General features: G+C 34.8%; 1 protein-coding gene across 1 annotated transcript in view; it reads left to right on the top strand.

The window, feature by feature from the left end:
• Atg9 (autophagy-related protein 9) overlaps positions 1 to 13014 on the top strand; it is a 28059-nt gene extending 15045 nt beyond the window's left edge. Inside the window, exons 13-15 of the mRNA XM_073075067.1 lie at positions 1300 to 1410; positions 8656 to 8823; positions 10297 to 13014. Of these exons, the coding sequence (XP_072931168.1) occupies positions 1300 to 1410; positions 8656 to 8823; positions 10297 to 10410 (393 nt within the window). The 3' untranslated portion in view covers positions 10411 to 13014. The remainder of the gene's footprint in view (positions 1 to 1299; positions 1411 to 8655; positions 8824 to 10296) is intronic.
• Positions 13015 to 13702: the final 688 nt, after the last annotated feature.

Consider the following 13702-nt stretch of genomic DNA (forward strand, 5'->3'; position numbering starts at 1 on the left):
CGGATATACTAAAGCTCCGCTTGTCCGTCTGTCACGGGGCTCTTATCTCTGGAAAATACAAAGATGGAATTGATTTTGCAGCGCTGTAACGGTATATACTAACATGAAATAAAAATAAAAAGAGTCTTCATATAGGAGACTAGTATTTTCGGTTTATCTATTAAACCATAATGGGAAGATACTTTAAAAAAATTAAGTGCATCTACTTCTATAGCTGCATATCAACAAGTATTATAAAAAATAAAATATGCCGATATACGCACAAGTTTGACATACACCTCTCTAATTAATTTTAGAAGCCCGTTTACCTTATCGCTAGGTTTAACGGTTAAGGTACCGCCATCACACCTGTGCGTGAAGAAGTTCTTGCGTTATGGTGGAAAGCTGCAAATGCCGGCTGATTTACATATGAGGCAACCTTCCCAATCCCCAGTGGTAACACATGTCATTAACTTCAGATAGAACCCCTTTTATAGGAGTTGGTTGCAGATACCCATGGACAACAAACGCCATTTACTATCAGACGGACTATACGATCGTATGTTTTTTCAAACTTAAAAACCGTAAGCACCGAATGATTAACTTGTATGTAGGGATTCTTCGGGAAATAGTTCGTTTTTTTAATCGATTCAAATTGGTTCTTTCTTGATTTTTTTACTCGGGCTTAAGCGTGATATGTAACCGGATAGTGCATAGTGAATAACCGGATAATTCGGAATAATACATAGTGAATACACTTTTCGTATTTCGACTCCGGTAGCATTACCGCCACATGTATTTTTGAAAGGGAGATATTATATTACTACGGATGGAAATAAGTAAGGAAAAGTTGTCATATAATAACTAAATTTTCTAAATCAAGACTTTTTTACATCAAGTTTCAATGGTTGTGGTAGTGTCATGTTTTTCGTTGCTTTTTTTTAAATTTTTCATAATTTTAATTGCAATTATTTTTAAGTTTTCCTTTATTTCAAAATAATTATCTTTTTTTTATTGCTTCAAAAGTATAAGCGTATTTATGTCACACGAGCTATAAAATAGTATACGATACTTGTGACCTAAGTAGCCTATTATGTGCACGGCGTTTAGCGTCCTCGCTGCGCTCGGGCGATAACTTCACGCCGTGCCATAATAGGCTACTTTGGCCACGCGTATCGTAATGTACTATTCATAAAATCTTTTCTATTGAAGATTGAAACAATAGCTCCGAAGAATTCTTACATTTTATTGTAAAATCAAAATTTCATTAGAAGTAGTATTGTAACGTACTATTTCGAATGAACTGTTGATATTTTTCAGAATAAAACAATGTTGGGCTCGTATATACAACAAAGTATATTTGGTGCAAACACGCCGCTGCCTGCAGTCTTATCATACTACCAGCAACACAGACAAACCTACAGGTTACCTGTAAGTAATACAGTCTTCATTAATAACGAACGGTGATGGGATTGTTTGAACAAGCTAATATTTAACGCCTACGCTATTTTCCTTTAACGTCGTAAATTTACCGTTTGGTATGTGTTGGTATTTTGCACGTTTCAACTTTTTTATCCTAACCACTTTTTTCGTAATTTTTGTAATTAAAATTAAATAAATATCGACCGATTCTGCTGTAAAATGAGCCAACTCCTGTCGCCCATGTTTTAAGGCCTTATTCTCTTCGGAGATCTATTCATGCGAGGCGAAAATTGCGCGAAATCTACGGCTCCATTGCTTGTTATACTAACCGCATTATACTAACCGCTCTTGCTACTTTATTCTCAGAGAATGAGTTCCTGATAGGTTGCGTACGAACGAACAATGTTAGTTTGAATTGGCGTTGAATTCACGATGAAAATATTACAATCGTTTATTTGCTCTTCAAAAGAAAAATATGATTAGTAACTTTACCTTTTACTCAAATTACAAAAATAACTAAACGAATGAAATAATTAATCAGCATTAAAATGAATGATTTTGAAATTCACCGAATGCACGAAAGCATTTGTTGCTTTTTATAATTGTCGTGGACACTGGCGACCTTAAATGGCGTGTTGAGTCGTCATTGTGTGACAAAAGTCATCTTAGATAATTTTGAACAAGATATTAGAATTAAGAGATAATAGTTTATCTATCGTATATATATATGTAGGTAATATTATTCTTTTGTTATGTCGTGTACCTTTTTTTTTTAGTTTATCTTTTATATATTTTTTCCGTTATGTTCAGAAGTTCAGCGCAATAATAATAAGTGTTAATAGCCATCTCTAGTCACATGACTATTGGACATCCAACTTCAGGAATGCATTCTCTGAGCGGTCTGATTCATGACAAGATTAGGGAGGTAGATTGAAGTAAATGTAGATATAATTTTTTATTAATATAAAAAATATTTTATGAGAAGTTAGCTATTTAGTTTTTTGATGCATAGGTATGTAGGCTATACATAGCTAATATTGCAGCTTATTAAAAAAAATTGAATTGTAAAGTTATCAAAATGTTTATAATTTTTTTATTTCATAACATAACTAGTAGTAGTTGTAGTGTGTATAAAGTAACGTATTGATACTTGGCACTTAGACTGTTGAAGTAGATCTAGGGATCACTTTACAAAAATTAATCTAATTTAAAATATAGTTTAAAAAAATTAAAAAAAAAAGTTTTTTTTAACTTTTTTTAAATCGGTTCAGAGTTGCATATAATATTTTTATTAGTACTCTTAATAAGTCCCGTTTGTTATGGACTTTAAATTAAGAAGACTTACTATTAATAAAGTGATGACGATGAAAAAAATAATGATAGTACGTTTAAAAATAGTTTTTCTGACTTTCTGAAATTTAGGCTAGAATCTGAGTTTCTAAAAATATAACCCAAATTATTTTAAAACAACTAAGAATCTGTGGATATTCATGGGGATTCGATCGAGATCCTTCACCTCCCTGCCATCTATTATCCTTCGCTTAGAATACACCTTGTATATAAAAAAGTAACTATAGTATAAGCGTTACGTATATAGAAGATTTTTTATTATATAGATTGTTGTCATTGGCGAATGTTTCATGTACTTTTCAATTTTATCAAGCGCACAATATTCTTACTTTCTTATGTATTTACCTAATTTACACTTATTATTACACAGGCGTTTTCGGAGGAAATTTCACTAACATGCTTGTTCGGTATTTGTATTGGTTTGGCATTGTTGTATGGGTTTTGCGAGATCTGTAATAAATTAGATTATTTAAATGGTACGAAAATATGTTTTTGACTTACTCATTAAGCTTTATAATTTCTTCGTTAGTTAATGTTATACAATACCAAAGCTTTAGTTTTTATTACCAATAGTACGGGAGTCAAAGAGGGCATTTTTTACTTTTCTTACACGAGCGCGGCACAGGAACGTACAGGGGAATACCTTACACCCTATAGAATACCTGCACTTAATGTATGACGCTCTTGCAGGGCAGTCGATCAGATGAGTAAAAAAAGAAGATAGTTTGTAAGACTCGAGCGCGTCTTACTGGTGTATGCTATCTCTTATGCGTCACATAATCAAATTATAAGATAAAAACAAGACAAAAATATTTTAAGTCGTTTTTATAAAATCTTCAAATAATGGTCAGATTATGGATGAGCACGATCAGGACATGAACCTGAACCATGTATATAAAAAATCTGAAACGTCGAATATGTCATAATGGCCACGCTTTTACATTTTTACATTTTTTACATTTTTTGTGAATAAATAAATAAATAAATAAATTTTCAACAAGGTGCATTGAGTCTGCGCCTCCTCCGAACCTTTCTGAATAACTGACGAGCTCGAGTTTCTCCATGATATTCTTTATTTTTACATTTTTATAAAAATGAAGAATTGTTCGTACCCTATTTAGTGTATATGCTTCCCATGGGTGAAAAATTGTAGATCATATAACCATTCTTTATAACATCTAATGTTTAAAATACAATAGAAGCACAAGAATTAACACACACACGGATATAGCATCGTGGGCTCCCCTACTAGACTTAAATGTATATTACCGGTATAAGTAACGTAAATTAAATAAAAAAAATAACTAGCTATGAAGCTTAATTTTTCATGTCTCATTAGTATTATATAAGCAGTTATTAATGAAATTATGTTTCTTATGTTATGTACCTATATTCTTCACAAAAATTTCATCAAGTTGTTCTCTTCGTTCGCGTAATTTGTTCGTAATACCAACGAGCCTACTTAAAGAATGTTCCAGATACGATGATAATAAATTCTGTTCAGGTTAAAAAATCATTTCGATTCTTAATGATGATATAAAAAATGATGCCAATGATCGACGATCACATCCGTGTCTTCTGCGGATCTGATTATGACAAGACTGAATTTAAAAATGAATTTAATATCAAATTAGTGCAACATCAAATGGAGTGTGTAATACGTGTAATACGGTTATTTAGGGTACAGTAAGGTTTTAAATATTGGAATGCTTTATGAAGAGATTACATATACATATAACGAAGCGTCGAAATAAGGCATGGCGAAATTTGTGTTTTGCTTGTTTTTTACGAACACATTTGTCATAAGTATTTCCTGCTGTACACCTGCATACCGTTCTAATCCGAGGGCCACGAGATGCGACGCTCATAGCAAATCGCTCTGCAAGCGTCAGAGTTGAGCATTAAAAACAAACAAACGAAGATCGTTCACATGTGTTAAGGCTACGAAATTGTGGTGCACGTTTTAGAGAAACTTGGAATGATGCTTGAAGCGAATAGAAATTTCTAGTGGGGCGTATGTTTCGTGGTCTAAGAGAATACCTACTTCTGTAATTTGACAGCGAATGTTTCACTGATAAATCTGCTAGCGAGGTGCAAACAAGATGGACGAATTATTTGTTATTCAATTGGTGTTACTGGTACTACTATTTCGACACCGAAAATTGTTATTGTAAGCGATATCAAAATGATTAATAGATGTGTGGAATACTTTATGTATACCTCCTTTAGGCAGGTATTTTATAACAGGATGAGATACGTGGAGCGTCAGAAACGTTTTAGTGTTTTGTACATTCATAGTTCCACACACAGGATTTTTTCAAGGGAGAACGACGAAAATATACGAATACACCTTCGATCACTAATAAGAACTAGATACACAATCCCATACAAAAATGAACTTAAAAAGTGGCGTCAAATTGACGCTAAAAACAAAGAAAAAAAAAAATTGACGACCGTGGTTTGTCACTTGGACAAGGAATTAGTGGAGACGAACTGTCATTACTTTTAATATTCTTATTAGGTCGAAGTAATTAATTTTAATGAACATAATAATAATTTATCAATGAAAGTAAGTAATATGCAGTCACAATTTATTATAATAAAAATATAATAAGTTTAAAATTAAAATATAACCAAATACAAGTAATTTAATTAAAAAATCAACAAGCTGTTTACGCCGTTATCCAACGAAATATATTGCCCACGACTAAATAAATATGTAGTAAACCAACATTTATTTCAATTATTTTTACCTGACTGCCAAGGAAGGGTTATGTTTTTCGCGCGTATCTTGTATGTTTGTCTTTATTTATTTGATCGGATCTAACAAACGGCTGGATGAATGTCGACAATTAAGGTGTCATTATATTCGTCTCAATGACCCGAGTGTCCTTAGATAGGTGATAGAAAAAAAAATCAAGATGGCGGATTTTTGGCGCGAAATAGTAATATTTAAAAAAAAGTTAACCGAACCTATCGAGTATGATATCAAATGAAAGGAAATTAAACGGAGATTATAAAAACATATAATTTGTATATATATAAAATAGCAAGGTGACTGACTAAATGATTTTTTCATTTTTCAGAAATCAACGTACAGCCAAAACCGCTTAATTTAGAGTTCTGAAATTTTGCACATGGGTTCGCTATATAGCGTAAATAAGTACTAAGAAAGGCCTTTTGGAAATTCTACCCCTAAGAGGGTAAAACAGGGGATGACAGTTTTTTTCAAATCCTTTAATTTTGAAGCAACTACTGTAAAATTTAGTATTTGGCTTTCTGGATAGGAATAAAGACACACCTATTTATCCCTTTCCGAAAAATCAACCCCATAGAGGGCAAAATAAGGGTTAAAAGTTAATTTGAACAACCGTCAATTTTGACGCAAACACTATGAAATTTTGTATCTGGCTTGTTGGATAAAAATAATGAAATTCTACCCCTAACGATATAAAATAATCACTAGAACTTTGAATTACTGAAGTTATATATTCTATAAATCGTAAATGGTGGATGTTTTTCCGAAATAGTAACACGTTTTAAAAAAAGTTAACCAAAACTATGGAGTGGGGTATCAAAATAAAGGAAATTAAAAGGTGATTACACACATATTATATGATATATACATGTGTATAACACATCGAGGTGACTGTCTGACTAAATGCGTAAGTTGCTGCGCCAGACACCAACGTAAAGGGAAACCGCGGATCTTTAGCGTGCTGGAATTTTACACATAGGTTCTTTATATAGCGTAAATGAGCCCTACGAAGATAAAATAGGATAATATTGTTTGAACATCTTTTGTTTTTGAAGCAGATACCTATTATAAAACTTTTTTTTGGCTTTCTTGCTAAAAAATGACGAAACGCCTATTTCACTGTTTTTGAAAATTCTACTTCAGCCTTTATAGTGCAGTCGGGTTTTTGATTATTTTAATTAAATTACTTGCTTACTTTGTAGTGACAGAAATCCGTTGTATATTTCTTCTTAAATTTAGAGTTTTTTCCAACACCTATCTAAGGACATTTGGATATTTGAGACGAATATAATGACACCTTAACTGTCGAAATTCACCCAGCCGTATGTTAGATCCGAGGGAATAAAATGCAGTGCAGCTTAAGTCCGCTTATAAAGATACATACAAGATACGTGCAAAAAACATAACCCTTACTTGGCAGTCGAGTAAAAATAAAAATATGGAATCAACAGGATGCCATTAATTCCCTTGAATAAAGTGAGTTTATTGGAAAACAGTCTTTTCGATGGATTTTTATTTTTTTTCCGTATCTTTTTTGGCTATGTTAAGCAATCTTATTTTAGTGTATCTTTCGACAATAGACTTTATTATAATAATTCTATGACTATTGTCGCGGCAGTTGGATGAAAAGACATCATAAAATATTATATATATTAAATAATAATTTACTTAATAATTTAATTTCACTCATTTACTATTTACTCATTGCCTATGTTTAATTATTATACAAAACAAATATTTTTATATAACAAAAAAAAGAAAAAATAATAATTAAATTAAAGAAAAAAATATAAAACAATAGCGCCTCCATTCAAGTTAGAACAGAGTCACCATGTAACCCGAACAAATCAAGTGGGCTTGCAATAGTAAGAATTGTACGTTTAGTAACAGACTTTACAATTTAAATGGTTTATACATTCTGTTGATTTTTGTTGATAATTTTTAAAACTTAAAAATAAATTATTTACGAACGAAATAGCAGTATTTATAATTGAGTGATAGCAATTACCTACTTATAATAATAATACTTACCGAAAATACGATATTCCATCATTTGTTAGCGTACTAGACGTGTGATATTTGCAGTTTTGAACGAGCACTGAGGCATGTTTATTCTCCGAACGTTCAAACACTACTAACTTAAAAGCGCACCCAAATGTCTATTTGGGTGCTCTTTTCGTCGCGCCATTTTTTTGTCGCTGATTGTGTATCTAGTTCTTATTAGTGATCGAAGGAATACACAAAAATAAACCGAGAACACATGATCTATATTCATTATTTAAATATCTGGCTGGCTGGGATTGGAATCCGGAACCCACTGCGAAGTTGTCATCGTCAAGTCATTAGTTTTGGGCACAGGTCACCTCAGAGTGAGTAACTAGGTCACAGTTCACCGGCCCAATGCAAATTGGTATACTTAACCACCAACTTTTTTTAAAGAACTTTAGTGAAATAATACTTAAATAACTGTACAAAATTAGAGTTACGTGCCCGGAATTCCAACGTCGGAGTCCGCAATTTATAAGCCGAGTGTTAAGCACAAGGCTATCACTGTTTATCATAATGAAACTAGGGTATCACTGCAATACTTGGTGGTCATAGTCTATATTGAACCACCCACTTAACAGTGGGTGGTTCGATACAGATGTTCACAATGCCGCAATATGTGCACGCCCGGGGTTGTAAGACGTCCTTTCTTAGCTAGGCGTTCATAGTCGTTGTCCCCGTAATTCCGGGACTAGAATAGGGCTACGGTATCCCCTGCCTGTCGTAACAGGCGACTATAAGGGGGCTTCCGGGGTTGCGGGCGGCAAGAGTGGGAGCTCGAATCGTCCAGTAAGTGACCCCGGGAAGGACGGTGATATTATGTGTTGTCGCATACCATCGTAAGTACCACTACATGGTGTGGGAGGAGCGAAAATTGCTCCCCAGGTAAGAGCTCGTAAGGGGCATCGCGCTCGGAGGACTCCGGTTGTGTTCCATCGGAGATCCCGGAGTTCTCCACCAAGCGCTGAGGACGGCCACCGGTGGGGTTTTAGTGTGGTAAAAATTCCACATAACCCGGCGTCGCTCCCACGTCGTCGGGTACCTTTTGTAGGTTTCCCCCTCGAAAAAAAAGGTGTTCACAGTTGGGCAATTGTTTTCAGGACATGGACGAGACGAGCGACGAGGAGGAGGCCGGGGACGTGGGCGAGGCGTCGGGCGCGGCGTCGGGCGCGGCGTCCGCGCTCGCGCTGGACGCGCCGCTGCCGCCGGACGAGGCGCGTGACCTCTCCGTCAGCACGCTGCATCTGTACGACTTACATCTGTCGCAGGTGGGCGATGGCTTCTCGATACCATTTGCATTAAGGCCCGGCCAAACAGTACCATGAGTTTTTACGTTTTGACAAATGTGACTGTTTTGGTTTTTTTGTTTACGTATTGCCCATACAATTTCCAATCAGCGCCCCTTGCGGATTATATCAGAACTTGGAAATTGTATGGGCCAATACGTAAACAAATACCAAAATAGTCATATTTGTCAAAACGTAAAAACTCATGGTAAGGGTACTGAACGCGTATTTAGCGCCGCGCTAGGCGTCAGCGCTAAAACAAAATCCTGACGCCGCGCTCTAGCGCCGACGCTTGTCGCGGCATTCGGCGTTCTTGTCGCTGGGCGTTGTATTTTTTACAGATTTGCGTACACGCGTCATTGTATGGGAAATATAACGCGCGTACGCATACGTATTCTGTGTGACCGCTTACTAGTAACTCAGTACAATACAACTCAGCGGCGTCAGGAATTACTTCTAGCGCTAACGCCCTAGCGCGGCGCTAAAATACGCGCTCTGTGTGGCCAGACCTTTAGCTTTTCTTTGTTTCGTATCCTACGGGTAAAAACGACGGTTACTAAGCTTCCACTGTCTATCCGTTTGTCTCTCTGTTCGTTTATAACAGGGCTCTATCTTTTGGACTGTAATAGATACGATACTTATTTTTTTACAGTTTATACAAGTATGACTGCTATAACTCATACTAAAAGTAAAAAAAGCTTGAAAATAAATGGATATCAATATACAAGAAACGGCTATTTATCGGGGTTCTTCTATTGAATTTTAGACTGTTTTCTTTTGAATCGTAATAGATATAATAGATAGACAGTGTAATTTTTCACAGTGCATTTACTTTCATGGCTGCTATAATAAATAATAAAAATAAAAATTATGTATTATGTAGGATAATATTAGGTTAGCAAGTAAGTTCCTGCCATTTTCTTTTTAATTTAAACATTTCGATTATTAGGAATTTGTGGCCCTATGTTTTCAATAATTTGATTACAAGAAAAAAAGTACATTATTAAGTGATCAATTCTTATTTTTTATAGAAAAATAAATGTTAAAAACAATGATAGGAATTTAGTAGCTAACCCATTCATTACAATTAAGGCACCTTCCATTTAAAATACTCCCAATTATACGCTGTCACAGTGCAGATGTAGTGGATAAAACTTCATGTTGTATGAAGAGTTTCAGCCAATATATCGTGACTATGGTTCAACTAAATTATTGTATCATCCGCGCCAAACTGTTAGTCCGTTCTGAAGTTGTTGCGTGCAACTAAAAGCATATATTCCGTAGCAACATAAGCGCTTACTAACACAACTATGTACCTGGAGGGTCCCGCGCTGTCCTTCCCCGCTAATATCTACAATTTGTTATTCGACGCGACTCGTTTCTATATTCAGAGTGGACTAGCGGTTTGCAAATAGAAAACATAATGGTGTGAGTACACTCCTGCCGTATTCGCAGGCGCCGCAGAGCGCGTCCGTATCGGCGTGTTGCACGAACAACTGCGGCTCGCGGTCGCGGTCGGACGCGCGGTGGGAGACGGGCGAGCACACGCCGCTGCTGCACCGTCCATAACAGTGGCGGTTCTCGCCGCGCGCACCGCCCGTGTGGCTCTAGCGCGCCGCGAGACTGACGAGCTGACGTCACGTCGCTACATCACGAGGTGTTTGTCATGGCGCTGCTTCAATTCCAAAGTATCACAAATGAAAAAATATCAAAAATGTTTTTTTTTACGCAATAATGCAATCGTAATTTTATATTTGAAAAAGACTCCCATTGATTTTGCATTCTCAGATACAAAAATCTCTTTTGTACAAAAATGCCACATCTCGAAAACTAATCTGTGTTTAACATTAATTTTAGAAAGGCAAAAAGTACGTTTATTATTAAATTGGCTCTCCTGTAAAGAAGTGTTATTTTGATTTATGGTAGTTTTGAATTGAAGCAGCGATATGTGTGTACGGACGCGTCGGGCTCGGGTTGTTATCTATACTTGTCTTGTTTTTCATCAATGGCTCGCCCGAAAGATAAGAGAGACAAAAAAAACAATTCTACAACGAATCTGTCCTTGTGATAAATATAAGATACTAAACCGAAACTTGATCAGTTATAAGACAAGTGGAGAAATTCGGTTTGTTCCGGTCTTCCATGTAAGTCTGTAAGCATTAATATGTAATAAATGTGACCGAGGAAAACAATTATTACGATGCCCGTCGACGCCTGTCACGCATTATTTATAAATTAAGCCATTCTCGTCTTATGTATACTACGATTTTGACCTCAAAAGTACACAATATCTTGGATATCATTATTATTTAAGCTATTTACGAAAATTGTCTTTCTTCCATGGTTAACTCTAAATAATACCCCAGTTTCGACTTCACGTACAAATTTGAACGCATACTTAAATTTTGTGCCTATAAATTGTTGACTACAATGTTACATTTGTCACGTACTGACAGTGGCTTAAATTTTTCATATGATCAGATGAATATAAATGTTCTACAATAAATCCTTTGACACGAATGAAACAATTAGATAGATTTAACTTAAACAAAGTACATAACGGTTGAAAAAAGGCGTTTTCGTACCCACTGAATACGTCAAATAAATTGTGAGTGATAATTCTTTAACTATTTGTGTCTTCCTAACGATCAAAATGATATTTACGTATTTATTACGTAATACTTTACATAGTAATTAAACTATATTAACGTCTATTCATAGACGAAAATGACTAAAAATTTACATATAATTAAATCTAATAAAGTGAATTAATATTATACTCGTCAAATTATAGAATGGCGTCTCTGACCATTTCAATCTTTGTCTGTTTATATGAAAGATCAATGTGGCTAGGAAATATTTTTGGCTCAGTCTATCTATACGGAAAGTAACCTTAGGTAAAACTAGAGAGAAATTAGGTTAGAGAGATTGCGAATTGCCAAATACACGTTACCAATTCTCCACATACGTTTGTATTTATACTGTGTACTGAACTTTCCACAGTTATTTGTGTGAAGGAAATATGCTATTAAGAGCGCAATTCAACTTCCACAAACACGGAAATCAAGTCTTATGCTCTTTCTATCTTCCTTCACCTACATTTAACATAAAGCAGTGGCCAGAACTATACATATATCAATGTTTGATGGCAACGAATTTACTATACACATGCTTTGAAACAAACAATCTTCAAATTTCGAGCATTTTCCTTTTGTTAAAGTTAAATTATAATTCAGGATGTGGAGGAGATGGGAACGTGAGGCAATCCGGAGATAGTTGTACCACCACACATTGGTTGTACAACTATCGTCATAGTGTAGGCTTCGAAACTTTGTCCATGTAACTTGCGTGCTAGGGTGCAGTTGGTCAACACTTACACTCGTTAGTAAAAATCTAAATAGTTTTCGTCTACACAATGTTCGACCTTTGGCAACCTTTCTGGGTAAAAATTTGGAACATTTTGCAGGCAAAAATTGTTAAACAATGATTATTACTGACGGGCGTTTGTTTAAAATCCCTGCCCTTTACGTATTTGTTATTTGTAACTATAAGTACAATTCTAAGGTTGAAAAATAAATTGATACTCGTATGCTACCTTCATACGCACTTTATGCGACGATTATTATATGTAGCAGTAAAACTCGCCATTATAAGTGAATAATAATCTTAAGTTTTGATATTAATGTCGTTCGGAAAATGAATTGTTTACAAATAGAGCTGATAAAATATGAGCGATTTTTACACGCGTAATAATTACATTTGTAATGTAAAATTTAAGATATAGTAACATTAACCATCTGCCGGCATCGGCGATTGAAAGTTTGGCATCGAGTTGACGCTCAAGTGATTTTTAAATATTAAATAATATTTTTATATCTATCCGATTTTGAAATTTACAGGTAAGAAGTATGTAATAAGTGCACGATTGATTAATTGTCTATTAATCGCATCAGTAATGAATATTATTATATTCATCTATCATATTCCCGTTATTTATAACCTCTCTTGCTTATAGGTCGATGGCAACATATTGATAGCATCTTGGCTTGTAATAGTAGAACTTATGTATATATAATGCTTCCGGCAGAAATATTTAGGAGTAATCAATGCACTAACAGTGAACGATCAACGCGGTATAAGTTCACTATGTTAGATTTGACCAGGAATAGAGAAAAAAAGCATATTGGGGTGAAAATAAGAATTTTAATGATACATGTACAAATTATATTATAATTATAGATATTTATTTACATAAATGGTATTCATTTCGTTTTTATAAAAAAAATAACATGTAAAGAGTAAGTAACATGCGAAAGAGAAGACAATAAAATAGGACACAAATAAACAGTTCAAATCTGGACAATATTTAGCTAAATTATACAAATCCCTCATAATCTCAAATTGAAATATTGGAAGAGCACAATGCTAACAAAGAATACGCGTGAAAGTGATTTAAATTCGAGAAAGCGAGAAAGGACGTATTACAAAATAAAATTTGAAACGTCAACGGCACGACTACACGCTTTGTTCAAAAAGTTAATAGTTGAAATCTGTATTGTTGTGTGGATGTTTTAAAATCGTGGGGTCTAAAAAGAACAAGTGCAATTAATATATTGCACATGTTCTTTTTCGATAATACTGAGAACATTTGGGAAAGGCTAACTGGTGATATTTCATTTTATTATAGTCCGCGCCAAACTGCTAGTCCGATCTGAAATTGTTGCGAGCAGGTGCAGTCATACAATTTGCTATGGCGACGCGATTCTTTTCAATATTCAGAGCGGACTAGCAGTTTACGCGTACTATACCTAAGTTGTTTTTTTGGGTATGATTTGAACTGCAACTGATTAAGTGAGGCACA

The sequence above is a fragment of the Epargyreus clarus genome, unplaced genomic scaffold, assembly GCF_041222505.1.
Source record: "Epargyreus clarus isolate Ecla_fem2 unplaced genomic scaffold, WU_Ecla_fem_2.2 ptg000007l, whole genome shotgun sequence".
In the NCBI taxonomy this organism is placed as follows: Eukaryota; Metazoa; Arthropoda; class Insecta; order Lepidoptera; family Hesperiidae; genus Epargyreus; species Epargyreus clarus.